Here is a 20,612-nt window from a genome sequence, read left to right as displayed (position 1 = left end):
GAATAATACCTAGAGGTGAAGACATATAAGATACAGTCTGGAGGCAGGCATGCTGGACTCAGTGTAATCTCCATTAACACTTCATGTCTCTGAAAATATTTCACAGTGTGAATTAAATGCTTCTTAACAACCATGGATTAAGCTAATTAAAAAAAGAAAACATAACCTTTCTCCTTTTTTTGTGCCATTTGTCAAATCAAGAATTCCACAGTTCTGGCTGCTGTGCATCTACACTTCCTGCTTCCTTAGACCTCATCATCCTCACACGACATCAGTCTCATCAAGAAACACATTATCTCAAGAAAACTGAAAACAGGATTTTTACTGAGAGAAGGTAAATTGAAAAAGTCATATTTACCTGCTGTGAACCTCACACAGTGTGTGAGAACAATGTCTGGCATTCCATTAATGTGTACATAGCTCATTTTATGCATCAATTAAAAACAAATTGAAACCTCTCAGAACTCCATTCTTTAAGCCTTGTGTAAGCTTCTCTCCCATGGTGCAAGGACTGATAATGATGTTTGGAAGGATAGTCACACAGGTAGAGTTCATTTTCAGTTTCTTATTTGGGAAAGCTAGGATTATACTGTGCATGTCATACACTTCCTAAAGCTTTCCCAGCCAACAGCTGAGCTTTTCTGTGTAGTCAGCCACCCCAGCCTTCCCAAAGGCTTCTGTCACATCTGACAACTCTCTTTCTCTTGTACCATCTCAGCAAAGTCACAGCCGTGCTCAGACTTTCAGAGGCAAGAGGGATAGTCATAATGTTAAGTAATGATTTTGAGGGGCTGGTGAGATACCTTAGGAGTTAAGAGTATGTAATACTCTTGTAGAAGATCTAAGTTCAAATTCTAACATCAAGTCTGGTGGCTAACAATTGCCTGTAACTCTAGCTTCTGGGGAATCTGAGGGATCCAATGTCTCTGCCCTCCTTGGGCACTTGCACACATGTATAAATACTTACATCTACAGACACAAACATACATACACATAAATATTTAAAATAAAAATAAATCTTTAAAAAGTACACATTTGAAACTGCCCTGAAATGTGTCATTACTTTAAATTTATGGTGAGATCTAAAATTTGAAAAATTCCTTTCATAGAGAATAAAAATATTTATTATCAACAAGGGCATGAAGATAATTTCTTATAAATGTTTGAAATGCACTTAAAAAGAACAGAGATGTTCCAGAGATAATAAGAGCTTATACTACTTGAAGTTAGCTCTAAATTATGAATTCTTGCTCTGAATTATTATATCTGCTGGATTAACTCTAAGAGAAGAAATAAGCAAGTCACTTCCCTTTATAGCCCACCGTGGGGTTTAAACAGTGTCATGGTTTTCAACTATATAAAGTGACGGCCTTGACCTAACATAGGGTATCTTACTGAATTTCTGAAATAAGGAAAATTAACTCACAGCAATTTCTATCTATAAACACAATCTTGTCTTCAGTAAAAAGGAACTATTTGTATTAGACTCATTTTTTAATATAAGATTACATGGTAAATATGCTCTAATTCTTAAAAAGGAATCCAATGCCACCCTTGCTTTGAAGAAAAGAGCAACCATCGGGCAGAGAACTTCATCCATCAGATGAGACATGTCACTGGGTCTTTGTAATTCTTCCAACAGAGAGAACAGGAAGGTAAATGGAAGTGCTGGCAACCTAGAAACATGCCTTGTCTCAAACTGACAAAGGCCTCTATTTGCATTAAAGTCTTGCACCTCCTACAAAGTTGACAAAGAAAAAGATCCAACATAGGGAAGACTAGGATGTTGCTCAATATGGCCCAGATGGTAACTCCTCTAGAGATGTAAGGATACAGTTCTTTGTTGCTGTGGTCACTTCTGTGTCCATGTTTGGGATGAACATACATAGATGTGCCACCTGGTACTATTACACAGTGTAGAACACAGGCTTTCCACAGAGATCTGACATCTTGTGTTTCTTAGTGACCAGACACATTGCCTAACTGCTAAGTCTCTGTTTATACATCCAAGTACTGTGCACTACTATTAACCCACAATCATAACAGTGTTTTTAAAAAGAAACTTGAGAATTACATTAGATTGTATTCATCATATAATAAAGAATATAGGCATACTATGTGCACTACAAATTCTATGACACAAGTCATTCATACTTCTGAGCAATAGGAAAGCATCAGCTCAGTGTCTATGACACAGAGGCCTGTATTTTCTGTGGCTGTCATATTATGGTTAAGGAAATGCACTCATGAGGTCTTTCTATCAGCATTCACAAATGGATATTTGGAACAATGGAAATGGCTGCTAGGATGGGCCTTAAGTTCACTGAATCCAGAATCTGTATGCCTTTGAGTCTTCTAGAAGCACAGTAGGACAAATTTTGAGACATTTACCAGCGTCTCAGTTAGCCCAGTAGTCACTAAACAGAATTAAGCAAACTGAAAAAAAAAGGACTCCCACACATCTCTATACATCTACAATGGTCTTTACAGAAAGATTTACCAAGCATAAAAGGTCCACTCTGAATATTGTTGAAACCATCCAATGGCCTGGGTCTTACCATAAAGAAATGGCCGAACACTGAGATCTTCATGTGTCTCTTTCAGTTACTAAAACATGAATTCAATGTACCCCGATGCTTCTGACTCCTGAGCCACAACTGCCCTACTCTCAAACTGTGAACCAAAATAAACCCTTTCAACTGGCACACAGAATCCCACACAGGTATAGTTAAATCCTCATGCAAAATTTTAATAATGGACCCAGTTAAAATAAATTTTTATTAAGTCAAACCAAACTTAAATATGGTCCTTTGTCTGACTTTGTCCATCTATATATCTTTCCACAGTTTTACAACATTCAACAACTAATGTAGCAGCAATCTTTCATATATTAAAGTATAAACAGGTTTCAATCCTATTATAGCTGGGTGTATATATGTAAAATAAAATCTATCTCTTCCTGGTGGAATCAGTTAATTTTATTATGATTACCATTGCTGCTTTTATTATATAAGGACATTAAGCCTCTTTGCTCTCAGTTTGCTAGACAGATGCTTTTAATTTAAAGGCTTTAAAAAGTTGCATGTGTGACTTTTGCATCTTCAATTGACAACATGTGGTTGTAGAAGGCCTCGTGCATTCATCAAACGTTCTATATATCTACTCTACTTCAGAATGTGTTAATTTTCTGAGAAGAAGAAATAGTAACCAAAGAACTAGGACCCTGGACACCATAGGGTCATGATGGAGCTAGTGTTGGTTCGAAGAGGAGGGTAACAACCAAAGATTTTGAGTTTACCTAAGTTCTTTTCCTATCCTTGACATCAGCTCTGTTCTGAACTTGTTGAATGTTCTAATGACTTCTCCAAACTAACAAGCAAATCATAACCCACAAAGAAAGTTGTCCTGGAGTTGAAAATTTACTTGCAGATAAAACTTGTTACTTAAAAATATGATTTATTATGTTTCATCATTATTTCATGTGTGTGCATGTGTGTGCATGTGTGTGCATGTGTGTGCATGTACATGCCTGTGGGCACACATAGAAGCTGGAGGATGATACTGAATTTCCTCAAGCTACAGTTAGTTGTGAGCCACAGCTTCTTGATAGGGAAGCTGGAACTTGAATTCTGGTCTTGGGAAAGTGTCTTTTTATGCTGAGAAATCTCCCCAGCTCAAGAAAACCCTGTAAAATATGGTCCTTAACTACTCACATGAGAGCTCTAGGGGTGGGCTGCAAGACAAATGCCAAATCAATGCTAAGCATTTAGAGGGTCTTTAAGTAAGCTTTCCTGAGCAAAACATGACAACCATGATACAAGCTTTTCTGAATATAGAAAAGATTCCATTTCAATTTCTTGCTCATTTTCTAGAGAACATAATCGCATACACATGTGAGGAAATTCTTTCAATGTGTCAGGCATCTGCTGATAAGTATCAACTACACAAGTCTTATTAAACTTTTATAACCCAAAGTTGGCAAGATGACTTCCAGGCAGGTAGGTTTTGATGCTGTATGTTGTGTTTTTTGCACTGTCTTACCAGGTTCTGTAAGATGAGTGCTGTTTGGGAGTTGGTCCACGCTTTATTTAGATAGCCCCTTATCATTACATAGAGACTTTCCCTAAGATGAGGGCTATGAGCTATTCATCCTCCTCTGACACCTAGCAAGGTGTTGAGCATAATGGAGCTCACGGATAAACAAATTTGAGAAAACTGCACTGTCAGCCTCTTATTCTGCACTTATTTCAGTGTCATCGATATCTCAAAACTGTGGTCACTTCTTTATGAATTCCCTTTCCTATTTTGGACTGGCTTAAAATTTGAAGGCACAATTGTCTCCTTGGGTACTATTTGCTAAGGATGTGGGTTAATGCTACATAAGGACAAGTGGTGACAGAGTGATTCTTACACTGTTCATTAAAAAAGATGACATGTAAAGTTTCCGTTCTGTAAACACTGGCAAAACTATGAGAGACCCCATGGGCCCTGCTAAAAGCTCAGTGTTTCTTGTCCGTCATGGGAGGCAGTGATGAATTTTAAAGAAAAAGATGATAATCAATGCATGTAGACATACTTCCTCAACATAGCGTTCATGCAGGATTGAAGGCTGAAGCTTTGGTTGGATGGTTTTGGAAGCATCCAGTTGAAAAGTCTGTGCAGGTGATATTCTAATTGTGAAGACAAGGGGGGTTTCCACAGACTTTCAGCAACAACTACCAGAAAGCTGTTTTCTAGATGATGAGGATGAAGCCACATTTTTGGGAACACAAGGTGCATTGAAGACCACACCACATAAAGAAATGTATTAATAGTATGAACTGAATTAACCAAGACAGTTCTAGTTCTAAGGTTATGACAGCAGAGATCTGATACGTTTATCTGAAATTTAAAACAATAGCTCTAGGCAATCTAAAATGAAATGATATTTGAAATCAATTTTTAAAAGGTGATGTAATTTGTGCTGTTCTTATTGTGGTTGAGTGTTGTGATACACACCTGTTAAGTCAGCACTTGTGAAGTTAAATAAGGGAAACGTGTTTTGAAGTTAGCTTGGGATACATAGCCTGGGGTACATAATAAAACTCTATGGGAAGAGGGGACAGAGGAAAAAGGAGGTAGAGAGGAAGGAATGGCAGGGGGGAAAGAAAAGATTCTATATGTTTAAATTGAAAACCTTGATTAAAGTTAAACACATCTTTCTACTTTGAGATAACCTAACCCTTTAAAGTACTTTTAAATCAGCAAAGGCACTGTATAATAAATAAGAATTCTGTGTCTGTGGCAAAAAAAAAACAAAAACAAAAACAAAACAAAACAAAACAAAACAAAAACTTGTTGGTTTCCACCTTATTGTGTTTTGGGTTTTATGATGTTACTGGCTTTTGGAAAGAAATTGAGCAAATATTCTACTGGTGCTTTCTTCTCTTATACAAACCATTCATTAATACCATCTGAAGGCTCCCACAAAAATCAGTCAGTAATCTCAAATTGATGAAACCTAGGGGTGTTGGACCAGGCAGACTCTTGTGGTATTTTATACAATTAGGCAGCCGTTCATCTTTATTGCCTTGTTCATTTCGGGTGTGAATCTGATATAATGTTCCCAGATTTGGCATTGTGTCAGAAACCTTGCAGTGTGTTTTATAGGCTTTAAACTATAATCCTGGAAGGGAAATGCTAGCATTTAGCTCCACTGAATGGATGAACAAACTGATCCTACAGGCTAATTTTAACATGAATGAGGTCAAAATGAAAAGTACTAGAACCCACATTTCCCAATCAGAGAGCCTGCATTCAGACTCTGCGTTCTTTAACCACTATGGTTTATTATACAAGATTAACAGTTTAGGTTCATTATATATGGTTGAAGCAATGCAAGTGTTGTTTTCTGAGAAAATTAGCAAGGAAGTTATCTATGCATTCCTCAATCATTCTTTCTTTTGTCACTACATTCCCCTTCCGAGTATTTCTGCACACAATACAGGATGTAGTCTGATTCTAGACCTTTATGGAAGAGAAATCATAAGACGAACAAGTATAAACCATAGAGTTTTAAAGGGACAGGGCTAGGGTGTATAGGAAGAGCAGGCAGGATGCCCTGTTAGGACAAGTTACCTAATAGCTCTGAGAGGACCTAGTAGAAGACAGGTATAGGAACAGCCACAAGAAATTTCAATCTTAAGGGGAAAGAGAAATGGGTGCAGGGAAAGGAAAGGAAAGCACAGTGAGAAAAGAGGGATTAATCAGCTATTCTATTTAACTTATTTTTTTATATGCATGGATGTTTGGCCTGCATGCAGCACGGCCATGAACCACTTGTATGGACTCATGTCTGTAGAGGCCAAAAGAAGACTCTGTATTCCCTGGAACAGATGGTTGTGAGCTGGGAATTTGAACATGAAACTTCTGGAAGAGCAGTCAATGCTCTTAACTACTAGAGCTCCATCCCTACATTTTCTTTCTGAGGTATGAGGACTAACTGTCTGAATGTGTATTTGCAAACAGAGGTGAAACAGGAAAGTGAAATTAAGGAAGGGTCACATGTGTCAGAGAAGACAGAACGGGGACAAGTAGTTGAACTTATTAGAGTGTGTTGGAGTGTGTGTTCTGACTTTGTTAGCTTTGATTTCCCTCATGTAAGGCTGGGAAAGATAGATTACTGCCTAGATTAAAAGTTAATAGCCCATTTGGGGGCTCAGATGAGTCACAGCAGTGAACAGATCAGCCAAAATATTAAACTCTCATGTTATCCTTGTCGTCATTGTCTCCATCCTTCTCCTCAGCTTCATCCTATCACATCCCCTTCATTGACTATAGTCCAAGTTATATGACCCTAAAAATCACATCAATTTTACAGCTCCTTGACATCAAATAAAATGCAGTCCTGAGAGAGAGAGAGAGAGAGAGAGAGAGAGAGAGAGAGAGAGAGAGAGAGATCTATGATATGGTTTGTTTAACACAGTTTCTCTGATACAATTTTGGCACATTAATTCTAAAAGGGCTATAATAAATTGAATCAATCATGATTTTTGTTAAAGTATTTGAATGCACTGCTATATTCCACTGACTGAAATGTTTATCTTACAGTAAATAAATGGAAAGAATTTTGAAATTCAATACTTGGTATGTTTCTGATTAGTAAGCAGCAAAAATGAACATGATCGATACTTGGAAGCTCTGAGCAAAAGTATTTATCTCCTCTGAGTAGATTTCTCGATGCATGCTCTTCTTTCTCCTACTGCCTGATATTTGATGATCTTAATGCTGCCCTGGACCACTATAATCTTCCATTCTTCTCCCTACAAATTCAGACCCCCAAATTGTACAGTTACAGGGAACCTGTCTTATTTCAACTTCCAGTGATTTTCTGTAAGAGAATTGAATGTTAACCCTCGCTGTGACTTAGAAAATCATGTTGAGCTGCTCTTGGACAATCTCTCCTTTCTACTACTTTCTTCCTGCTCATACTGTTTCCAGGGTCCAAGGATTCTTCAGTTCTAGAAATACACTGCAAACCTTTTGGTATTCATGCAAACCTTTTGCTATTTGAAAAAAAAAAAAACTTTTCTGTTTAAGGTTTTCTGGTGCCTTCTGCTCCACCTGCATAGAATATTCCTCTACGATGTCTTCACATTATCAACTTACCTTTATGCTAACAGATGCTACCTCCTCAAAGGGAATTGTCTACCCTTCTCAAAAAAGCAGTGCTCTGCCCCTTCCAGCTGTCAACTATATTTCCTTCACTACATGCATCTCAGTTGAAACAATCTTATGGATTCTCTGTGTTTTGTCTAGGTGATATGGTGTACTGACTATTCATTCCAATTCCTGCAGGCAGTGGAGGATGTAGGTAGGACACCAATGGGCCAACGTGACTTAAGGTCATGGTGAAAGCTTGTCACTGGTGAGACAACTGTGCCTCTTTACCTGCCTTTGTTCTTTAGGTCTTCAAGTCACCAGGAGTTCACTTATTCATTCTAGTCTGACCTCAGAGATGATAGGTTTAGCATCCCATGATGCTTGAACACAAGAAAGTGGTCAAACATAATTTTTCTGATAAAATCTACCCAATATCAACTTGAAATGTTGAATGGTATACTCAACAGCTATCTAGAGAAACATCTTTTGGAAAAATAAACAAATTGAGACTGGACACATAGACAACACACATGCACACACACTCACCCACTCATTCACATATACACATTCATACACACACTCTCTTACACACATACATTCTCACACACTCACACAAGTGTGTGCACACACACAGAACCACAGTAATATTGCCGATGATTTAAAGTGGACACACTTATTTTATTAGAACAAGAGGAACTGATGGTACAAATAGACAGAAGAGGAACAAAGCACATGACCTTAGTAACAGAGCTTAGAGAATCTGTACCCATCTTCCATGTCATTTCTAGTCTACTTCAGAAAGCAACCTGATAGAGTCATCTAGAATTCTGCAACATGGATACAATGTAGTTGTGAAGCAGGAAGGACTATGGACAAAAATAAACAGCACCTTTGAAGAAGGTATCTTTCCGCTAGGAAGTTTTTATTGAGTACTTGACTCTATTCAGTCAGTGCATTAATGACCACATGTGGAATATTTTGTTATAAACACCCTGTAAGTGAGTAGTATATCATCACGCCACTTTAGAAGAGGAAATGGAAGCAAGCTATTTGATTTAGTTATAGTCAGAAGTAAGTGAGAAATACTAGACTGGACTTTAGCTTAACTTAAAAGCTTCACTATGCTAAGTACATGAAAACACTGTTCAATCAATTTTGCCTCATTTCCATGGTTTATTGCTGTCATTTTATATTGAGATGGGAGACAGATCAGAAGATAAATCTTCCCTATAAAGAGTTACTGCTTTTGCTACTACTTCAACTCTAAAAGTTAATGGTTCATCTTAAAACTGAAGTCCTTTTTGTTCAGATTAAATCCCAGAAGATCTTTAAAGGAATGTGGCATAAATCATGTTACCCTTATTCTTTTGGTACTTAGGTGTTTGGAATTGAACCTAAAGCCTCATGTATGCTAAGTACATGCTTGACTACATAGCCTTATCCCAGACCCTAAATTATTGTACTGCAAAACTTCAAGAATTTGAAACGAATAAAATCAATGAGCCCTATTTCTATGGGTGGCACTAGAATGGTGCCCATGGGACCCATGCAGAGATTTGGTGTGATTCCCAGTGGGCAGGTTAATGCGGTTAAGCGTATAGTAAGATGTATCTGCATTCAGCAATCAATGACTAACTACTTGGGTGGGGAAGTTCATTATTTAATTGCTTCCTAAAATACTTTTGGCATACAACTTATCACAATAAATGTCATTAATTTTGCAATTGAAATGGGCATAGTTTTTCACATTATTTATTTCTAAATAGTCCTATGTGTTGGAATAGTTTTTTACATGATGTGTTTCTAAGCCCAACTTTAAAAAGGAAACACTTGTTACAATAAAAATGCCACATTTTTATCTGTTTTAATGCATTAAAATTCCAGTTTATTTCTATTGAGTCACAGACTTTGGTAAAAATAAATTTAAAAAAATTTTGGCACCTTATTACTTACCAACATGCCTGTTAGTCAGTTAGCAAAACTACATATTAGGCTTGGGCATTCTTTATCTGTATGAACATAAGTGCAAGGCTGTGTGCATTCCTAATAAAAAGATTTTAATATTGTTGAACAATTCCATGTTGCTCCTTTTTCTGAGGGCAATGCATTCCTAATTGGAAGATTTGAACTCAAATGGCCATTTTTTTGATGACATACTGGGCAACATCAGTAACTTGTACTCCACAGCTTTGGCAAGAAATCAGCAGACAGCTTCTATTCATTTCTTATTAAACACTTTGAAAGGAAATTCTAAACAATGGGTTACAGTATTATGTATCTGTTAAAAGAATACAAAAGTAGCTGAATATGAATAACTAGAAATGAAAATGTTTTCATTAAACCTAAACTTTTTCTGTGGTAGGAAGTGCTTATAAAGCAAGTGTGTGTTTTCTCCCTCAAATACATTTCAGGGTAAGATGGCCTAGCTCAGGTTTTTGCTACAAATCTAACACAGGCTCACTAAAATATGCAAAACTCTCTGTGATTTTTATTCCTATTCAAACATGCTAATCAACTGAATGCATCCCACTGTTCCAAATCTGGGACAAATCTATGAAAACATTGTGGTTAGTATCATTTGCAGTTAGAAAATCTGATGCAACAAACATTTCCAGAATGCTTACTAGAATTCAGTACATTCTCTTAGTTTTGTAAAATCCATAAATATGCATAAAGCACATGCGCTGCTCTTGGGACTTAAACTTTTGTCAGGAAGATAAGCCCAGAACAAACTCTGATACAAACTGCAATATGATTTGGCCTTTATTTAGCACCAGGAAGACTATCAAAGGCAGTGAGCTCAGAGTCGGGGACTAATGATAGTTCATTCCAGCTTGGGCTTAAAGAGACTTCTGTCTGGGAAGAGGTGGCTTTTCAGTAGAGGACTGAAGGACTTGGGTTAGGCCAGGGAAAACAAAATGTGCTGATGGATAATGAACAAGAGTGAAGGATGCATGTGTGGCAATACAGAGAAAGATAAGAAAGGTGAGGGATCTTAGGGCCAGATCAATGATGATGTTCAGGGAGCATGTATCTTTTATATAACTCGAAAGTCTATTCATTAGTAGAATGAAAGACACCACTTCTGGTGAAGTGCCCCTCTTTCTACAATTTCTAGCATCTTTGCTTTTATTTAAGACAATTTAAAATCTGTAATTTGAAATTTACATCTATTACAATAAAGTACAGAGCTAGATGTTCTGGGGACAGTGGACATAGACTCTTTCAGTGATATAAAATAAAACGGCAAGTTGCTTGATTAGAGGATTTAGGGATCCACGGAAAGACAATTCAGGACAGAAGTTAACTAAGTGGTGCAAAGGGGACATGCTAGAAGGAACGTGTTGGGTGATCCACTAATACCAAAGGGAAAATGGAATTCTCACTCAATGACTCCACCCCAGGAATTTGCTTCTCAAAGAACCACTTGTACATATTAATTACTGTATGTCCTCTGTGTGGCTCTAAACACCTGACTGTACTGTTAATGGCAGAGGAAATACTAATTCTGAGTTTGTTCATAGAACAGAAACAACCTATGGTGCCAACATTTAAGACTTCTCTCCATTGGCCACTCAGCCCACGAGCTTCAGAAATCCTCTAGCCTGGGTAAGACCATGCCTACAAGTTCTGCATATAAAATTCTTTGACCCAGATGCTTTGAAAACCTACCATTCTCACACCGTTCTCAAAGGCTTGCCGGGTGAGTGGAGCTGGCCCATCCACGGTCTTGCCATCATCATCTGGGCCCCAGCTGGCACTGTAGATGTGCACATGCTGTGGGTTGTAGCTGACAGACTTTGCCTCCACCATGTCGGTAACATCACCGTCCAGCATTCTTACACCTTCAAAGCAGAAAGAAGCCAGCTTGTTACTTATGTCTAGTAGATGATCCTGACACAGTCCACTTAGACAATTTGGGTGAAATAAAAATGTATAATTTTTTTTAAAAAACATATTTATTTATTCATCCATCCATCTATCCATCCATTCATCCATCCATCCACCCATCCATCTATCCATTCATCCATTTATAATGTGTATGAGTATGTCTGCCTGGGTTTATCTGTAATGTCTGCAAGAATTCCCGGAAGCTAGAAGATGGCACTGGTCTCCTGGAACTAGAGTTACAAGAAGTATGAGCTACCATGTGGGTGCTGTGAACAGAATACAAATAGACATCCTTAACCATCTCCCCCATCTCATTACATTTTCACCAACAGTTCACTGAGTATTTTCCTGGCAAAATGGTACCATACACTTTGTAGAGGCTATCTTGAGGAGAAAAGCTTGAAAAATATTTTAAGTCTCTATTTTTTTCCCAATGTTCCAAATCTTGCTTTGACAAAGATACTCAAGAAACCCACCAACCTAAATTTCTCTCCATTTAATAACTTGAGCTATAGTTGTGGAAATGTAACCTTAGCAGTTTTGTAAAAGTTGGAGGCGCCAAGTTAGCTTGGTCTCATTCCATATGTATTCCATATTCTTAGACCCATGTCAACTTACTGTATTTCTTTGTTGCCAAATTATTTACATGTCAAATAATGGACAAGAATAAATTTAACATTTCAAATAACTCTCAAAAACTTTTAACAATATTTAGTTATTAATCTTCATATAAGCATATTACTACCAGATAGAAATTTAGCTTTAACCCTATTTTTTAAAATGTCACTAATATACTGAGAAATAAATTATGTTTCTAATAGCAACTTTTCCTTTTCATTTTGTATTTTGGCAACTGACAACAATAATATAACTTCTAATTATTTAGTAAAAGAAAAGCTTGCATTTAAAAAATACCATCACTGAGACTTGTATTATTTTTCTTTCTGTCTGTCTGTCTGTCTGTTCATCCATCCATCCATCCATCCACACTCACCACTCACACACACACACACACACACACACACACACACACACAACCTGGATTCATGGTAACAATAACATTACATTCCATGACTATAAGAAGAGATTTTACTATTTAGCATTTTAGTTACAATTAAAGTCAACTTTAAAAGCTTAGAAACTATATATTGAAACAAGACATTGTAGTTTGACGCTTCCATTGCTAGTTATTCATGACTTCAGTTCTGAGTTAGTACAGATATCAACATAAAACATGTTTATGATCACTACTGGGTAACGTACACCCCCAGCCCCAGCAAGTTTGTTTAGAAAAACTGCATTTGTGACACATTGGGGATCTTGTAATAAGTGTCCATCATTGTTCGGAAAATCATCTTTCTCATGAGTAGTGCTGTCAGACACAGTTCCGGCCTCTCATGCATAGTGGCACTAGTTTGCAAAGGCTTCTGAATAGCAGTTGGTCAAGATCTTCCTGGCTCCTGTGTATATCCCTGGAAGTGTCTCATACCTCCAATCTTGGCGTTGAAAGCGATTCCAACGGTGCAGTGAGAGTTGTTTGCAGTGGCTGCCACTTCTCCGGCACAGCGGGTTCCATGCCTGCAGCAGAACAGACACAGATTCTAAAGTAAGATTCTCCATTCTCACCAGCTCTGTGTGTCACTGCCAAAGTGGTGAAGAAAGTGTCCAGCTGTGGGTGTTTTAAGAACTTCCTACCCAAGTAGCACTAAAACTTGTCTGTGGCAAATTATTTAGCACTTCATCATGCGATTTTAAGTTGTAATTCTGAGGATATTTATTTTTGATATCTTGCTATTCTAAGTAGAAAAATTAACCCAAAGGCTGAAAATGAACCATGTAACTGTTTTCTATTATCTAGTAGGCATTCATTTATTAGGCTAAGCATCTAACATGTGGCTACAGAAATATTATCTCAAATTTCATTCTTATTTAATTCTGAGTAAATTTAAAGACTAATAAGTTCAGGTAAAAGAAATGTTACAAATATAGATATGAAAATGTGCACTTTTTAGAACCCATCTACATTTCACCATTTTTGTCCATCAAAAAGGCCTTTTCTCTCAGATGTACACTGAATATAGTTAGAACAGTTATGTAAAACATAAAGAATGACCTACACTAGTTACATCCAGTCCATCAAGTTTTTCAATTTAGGTATATTACTCTAATATTTATTCTACATTAAAGAGTTTACAGTTCTATACCTGAATCATGTTTTGATTTTAACTTGCATTACATATGAAAACCGTCCTTTCAAGTCTTTATCATCTTCCTCAATGCTAAACAATGTTAAATTTATATAAAAGTTTTCAACCACTTCAGAGATCTGAAAACCAATTCAAAGGATAAGAACATAGCTTTCAAGAAAATGTGCAGTTTTAAATTTCATTTTTAATTTTTTTTGAGAATTTCATGAGCATTGTATTCATACTTTCCAAGTTCTTCTCTCCTCTTCTTCCACCAACTTCTCTCGTGTTCTCCTACTTGCTCTCTAACCCATGATCCCTTCTTCTAGACCGACTACTGTCTCATTTTTTAAACTGTACAGCTAAATACAGATCAAGTATCTCCAACAAAAATATTATCAAAAGTGTGATATGCTCTTTAAGTGCAAAATATTGCATGTGAATTATCGAGGCCCTTCAAGATAGTTCTTTTGTTCATTTTCATCTTCTTATGGTTCTTAAAAACAAGGTCATCACAGGAAAAAGAATTCCCTGTCACATTTTGCCACATCAAGCTTTTTGCTCAGAAAAACCTGGCTGAAGCAAAGGTGTTGTTTGGAAGAAAATGGATGCATCAAGAGATTATCACACAGAGTGGATCAAGTTTGCCTCAAAAAGACAAATCCTACATGCTTTCATATGTGGCTCCTAGATGGTATATACATGCACAAAGCACACATGTCTGTCTCCCATGAGAAGCAGACTTAAGGAGGAGGAACAGGAACATGGAGGGTATAAACTCAAAGTATATACTTGAAGAAAACAAACATCCTTGTAGCTCATAAGTGTGAGCAATAAATGTTATACGTGAATACAAAAAAATCTTCTGGCTGAAACACTTTCCATCACCTTGTCCAAGAGCAGCAGAGGAGGTTCAAGTGTGAAGAAGAAACTGTCAGAAGTCGTGGCTTAGAATAGTATTGACACAATTGCTATATCACCACTGAGCCTAGAGGAAAACCACAAAGACAGGACTAATATCTGCATGGCTGGAGAAGAGAGCTGAGGTTCCCAGAGGCATGCATATGCATGTGTGTGTGTGTGTGCATGCGTGCATGAGTCTGTATGACTGTGTGTGTGTGTGCATGTGTGTGTGTGTGTGTGTGTGTGTGTGTGTGTGTGTGTGTGTGCCTGTGTGTGATGTCTGGTGCTCATTTCTGTCTCCATTTTAAAGGTGATAGCACATAGATGAATTTGAGACATAAGGACATTTGTGGAAAGAGAAGACAGTCCCCAGCCCCAAGTTACTAGCTCTCAATCTTTGAAATTTACTCCCCTGTTCCTTAATTTATATTACATCTGCTAGGGCCTTTTTGTCATTAGATATAATTAATGTTTCTCCAACTATCAACAAATCATAGGCATATAGTCATGTTTGTTAAGAGAGACATTCCATACTGCTCTTTTCACTGAGTAAGGTCATATGTATTTTTCTATACAAATATTAATCTGGATATGTTAGTGCCGTCTTATAAACTGGATTATTCTACATGTGGTAGTATACATAAATAATATGTGCTTTTGTACTTATTTGGCTATGTGAATTCGCAAAAATTCTTTTAGTATATCTTTTCGTCCCAGAATGTTTCTCAGATTTTTACTAATGTAAACAAGAATATGAACACCAAATTTGAGCACATATATGATTTACCAACTGAAGATAAGTTATAAGAAGTAGAATTACTGCACCAAAAGGTATGGTGGGTAGAAATTGATAACCTTCACAAATAGTGCAACTATGCTACATGAAAACACACCACTGAAATTTGTATAGGACTGTGGAGGCAGCTCAGCAAGTAAACTAATTGCTACACAAGCAAGAGAACCTGAGATCAGATCCCTAGAACTGACATTCAAAAGTCCACAAGAGCTGCATGTGTCTGTAAGGCAGCTCTCGGGAGACTGCTACCCATCCATGCTGGATGAATCCATACGTTCTGCGTCCCATGAGAGATGGTCTCAAAAACATCAGGTGGAAAAATATTGTGGAAGGTGCTCAACATCTACTGAGGCAAAACACATATACATACACATACACACACATACACACTTACACACACATACACATATACAGATACACACACATACACACATATACACATACACACATACACACACATACACACATACACACATACATACCCCAAAATGCTATTATAGCTATAGTGTATGCCTGTGATACATGCATGAGAGAGAAAAAAAAGGAAAAAATATAGAGGGGGATCATAGACAAACTTAACTATAATAAGAAAAATGGAGAAATTATGTGTGCAAACTATAAACTAATACCCCTGTGTATGAAATTTTCAGTCTCTTATTTATGCTCACATGGCACAAAAGCAACTTCATATTTGGCTCTTTCCTTTGGAATATGTACTGAACACACAGAGACACACTCACACACACAGGCATTTGTGCATGCACATGCATATACATACACCAACATGTCATTTGGAACATCTTCAGAATTATTCAGTCATTACTTCTAGTTTTTTTTGAACCTGGCTAGTTGATTGTGATAATCTCCTTCTCTTAACATATTTTAATATTTCATTATATGAACATATACAAAAAATACAAGGATTATGAAATAGACAAAACCAATCAATTTACTATTGTTTGATGCTATGGCATTTTCCAGGATGCCAATTTTCCAAACTTAACTGTTGACTGATCCATCTATGGAGTCACAAAGCTCACAGCCATTTTGAGTTTTTGTGCCACCTGTTATCTAGGTTGAGAACATCCAATGTACCTATAGATTCACCTTCTACAATTCTTTCCTCATTAAAGTGAAGAGGTCAATGCCTATGGTACCATCTCATGCAAGAGTTATCTTTGTGTGTGTGTGTGTGTGTGTGTGTGTGTGTGTGTGTGTGTGTGTGTATGCGTACACATATCTCATTGAATTATACCATCTTTATCTTCCACATCTGGGGTTTCTGAAACACATCTTCCACCTGGGGTAGAGGTGCTTGTTCACTAGAGACAAGCTTGTACCCACTCAGTGTTATGTAATTGTGTCATGGTGTCCCACTGAGTTGTCATCCACAACACTTTTTTTAGAACCTTCCTGGGAATTTTGGAAGTACTGTACTAGGAGAGATAATATTTAATGCCTGTTTTCCCACACATTTAAAACTTGAATAATTAGCTCATTTCTGCATTTCTCAAATGTAATAAAGGTTGGCACCAATTGCACACATTATTAATGCACAGAAATGGTCCATTGACTACTTTTTTACAATGAAACTTTCTTGAAAAGACATCTTATTGTTCTTCATAATTATATATAAACCACGTACATAAAATGGTGAAATTATCTGAGGTGAACCCTGTTTCTTCTGCTTACTCATGTTTAAAGTATCAGTTAGGTAACATAACATAGCATAATGTCACCGGCACAGCTAAACCACTTCTAAACAGCCTATGACCTCTGGATGACAATGATGGTTTCCCCACAAAATACCAGTAACCTTTCTAATTTTACATCTTATTTAGACTCAGTATTTTGACGTGGATTTACAGCAAATCATGGGGGAATAATTATCATCACGGCTGGATTGAAGTTCAAGTGTGTGAGCAAGCCTGTAAAGAACAGGGTGGGTAACATCAATAATGTCATGTCAGCTCAGCACTGACATCAGAAACCAGGTTCATTTTTCAGAGGTAGTTGTGTTTCAAGAGCAGAATATGTACATTGCAGTGTTTTTAGTATACTGAAAAAACTAGTATAGAAAATATACTCAACATTAAACTATCACATAAAGAATACCTAAGAAGAGCTATACTCCATGAATTTACCTAAAAGAAACTGGACACTTAAAAATAAACTGGATATGGACACACTAACACTTTAAAGGTATTTGTTTCTTAGTGTATCATTTCTCTGACTCTGGAATAGTTTCAGGATCCTGAGAAGTGTGAAATATTTTGTTACATCAGTTTCCCTCAGTAGAAAATTTCAGGGGCTCATGGGCCTAGGGATAGAGGGTTGGGGTGGCTGAAGGACTGGGTGTGGGGTGCTGGGGCCTAGGGAAGCTAGCCCTGGTTAGGGTGCTGAGGGGCTGGGTGTCTTTGGTGGTAAAGTGCTTGGCACATAGCAGGAGGGCCCAGTTTGGATCCTCAATACTCAGGTAGAAGACACTGTGCATGGCAGTGGTGTCTGGAAACCCAGAGTTGGGAAGATGGGAAACAGGAGGATTATTGGGGCTTGCTGTCTAGCCTAGCTGAATCAGTGAGCCCCAGGTTCAGTAAGAAACCCTGATCCGAAAAGTAAGGTGGAGAAGTAGTTGAAGAACACATCTAAAGGCAATTCTTGACCTACACATGCATGCTAAAAGAAAGCAATGTGTTGGATTCCGCCACACTGACATATTATTTGTCTATTTGAAGGAAACAACATTTTCCTTGGGAGCCTTATGAGCTCTGTAAGTTTGACTAAATTGAACCAAAGGCTAGTGCCATGATGTTAGACTTATGCAAATGATTATCAAGTATTGTGGCACATGCTAATCAAGGTTTAGGAGCAAAATGCTCTACGGATTTCTGCTCTGGTTGTTCTGGTTAGGGTTGTTGCCAGTGAAAACGCTCAGTATGCAGGTCGACCAACTTCCCCTCCTGCTGCCTAGGCTGATTTTTTTTATAATTTCACATTATCATAATTAGAAGAAAATTTCATAATTAGAAGTCAGTAATGCATGAAGTATGAGGTGTACGCTGAATGTGTATGCCAAGAGACTGGAAAGGGCCCATAAAGATAAGGAAAGAAACCAGCCTATATGAAATTATAAGTTTCATTCTTTCGTGCTCTTTTTCTATACATTTTCCCCTTCCTCAAATGTTCCCAGAAAGTCACATTATATAAGTATGTCTTAAGTAGCAAAATAATACACTAGGGAGATAGAGTGTAATCATAATATATGTGTTTCACCTGGACCAGTACCCTGTGAGCAGTTTTCAGCTACTGCTGTAATGATGCCTACGAAACAAGCGAACCTACTCCCTTGGCTTCTGTCTAATTAATTTTTCTGAATCACTTTTGATTATGAGAATCAAACAAGTACTGAAGGGTGTGTTTGTCACTAAGGGTTCAAAGGTGAGAACTACACACTGACATGTTGAAGTGTCAGTGGCTACTCTTGGCAAAGAAATTTTAAAAAAATAATGTATATACTTGCATTCATTGGACAACGTGTTTAATAGGTCTATTTCTATGAGGCTCTTACTACAATATTTAGCTAAATACATCATTCAATACTTCCTGTGAAGTAGGCTACAAAGACTTTTGTTCAGATTCTGTTAAGAGCTGGTGGAGATGGCAGTGTAAATGTCTGATCTCTCTTGGCTGGAGGCTGCTGGCTGACCACAGGTAACCTGGCCAGTTCCTGATGACGCAAGTCTTACTTTCCAATCAGGGAGCAATGAAAGCACGTGACAGTGGTATATTCTTATTTATCTGAAATATGGGAAACAGTGGCACTGAGTTGTGGTGTAAGGGATTTCTTAGTGTTAACCAACTTCCTTTCTACAGTACTCTTCCGGCATTTCAGGTCTGAGACATAACAGAATCCTCTTTCCACTCAAATACCCTGTATCACTTCCAGCCAAAAAACACCAGAAGAACAGAAGTCTTGTTCATGTGATCTCCACACATACTAGAAGGCTTCAACATTACAGAAGAACTAACCCAACAGGTAGGACAATTCTCATTAAAAAAAAAATTCTAAGTCTTAGGCTGGGGAGATGGCTCAGAGGTTAAGAGTACTGGCTGTTCTTCCAGAAGACTTGAGTTTGATTCCCAAATCCACAGACAAATAAATTAATTTAAAAAATCATAATTTCTGATAATCAATTTTGCAATTTGATGTATACAGCACATAGCACATTTTATGTAGAAACAGCATATGGGATAGGCGTTGACTACGATGGTGTTTGCATGCCTGCTAGGCATAAATTGCTAAACATTGCCTGTAATGAGACTGGATTTATGTGGCAACAGAAAGCTTTTGCACTTGCTTTTCCTTTTCTTTGCCTTCTGAAAATATAAAAACCACCCCTAGCTAGATGATCCTCAGCCTTTGTTTTCTAGGAATGGTGGAAGTAAGATCAGTCTCCTTAGGGCCTCAAACCATGAATGCTTTTACCTTCTTAAAATCCTCTTTTATTGATTCCGAATACAGCTTTACAGTTTCCTCACTTAGGTAAATGCCTTGCATAGCCATTAAAATTCCAGTGACTGTGACTGGAGAGAGCACAATCATGAAGCCTGAGGTTCAGACTTCTGCACGACTCAACAAGTCCGGTGGCAGCAGTGCACACCTGTTCACTAGCTGTGATTAGTGAAGACTTCATGATCATGGGGGCTTGGTGGCTTCCAGTCTTGTGGATAACATTTGAGCCCATGGGAAAGAGACCCTTCCTCAAAAAATCTCAAATACAACCAACCAATCAACCAAATAAACAAACAAAAATCAGGTAGAGCATAATAAAGCATTCTTATTCTGATCGTAGCAAACTTGTATAAGTGTGTATACCTCTCTCCTTTGAACATGTACACGTATTATAGGTTCATATACACACAACTATATGTATACATACACACCCACACACCCACACAAAGAATACTGAATACAATATACAATTTATAATTTATACATTAAAAACCAATGAAGGCAGTAAACCTGCTTTAAATATAATTTAAGAGATTGTTTCTTATATTTCCTTATATTTAATTTTATTTGGTTTCTTCATTAATCTTGTACTATATATATATATATATATATATATATATATATATATATATATATTATTTCCAAATTATACATGTGGAAACTGATTTTTATGAGTTATGGG

General features: G+C 37.3%; 1 protein-coding gene across 2 annotated transcripts in view; it reads right to left on the bottom strand.

Annotated features, from left to right (window-relative positions):
• The window catches only part of PCSK5 (proprotein convertase subtilisin/kexin type 5), a gene marked incomplete at its 3' end in the record, with an annotated part of 393,680 nt that overhangs the window by 228,951 nt on the left and 144,117 nt on the right, over positions 1-20,612 (bottom strand). For both annotated transcript variants that reach the window (XM_080912751.1, XM_080912752.1), the window contains exons 6-7: positions 13,022-13,110; positions 11,314-11,486 (exon numbers count right to left, since the gene is read on the bottom strand). In XM_080912751.1, coding sequence (XP_080768877.1) covers positions 11,314-11,486; positions 13,022-13,110 — 262 coding nt within the window. The remainder of the gene's footprint in view (positions 1-11,313; positions 11,487-13,021; positions 13,111-20,612) is intronic.

This window comes from Micromys minutus (genome assembly GCF_963924665.1).
Source record: "Micromys minutus genome assembly, chromosome: 2".
NCBI classification, from domain to species: domain Eukaryota; kingdom Metazoa; phylum Chordata; class Mammalia; order Rodentia; family Muridae; genus Micromys; species Micromys minutus.
This window is presented reverse-complemented; position numbering and strand designations above follow the sequence as displayed.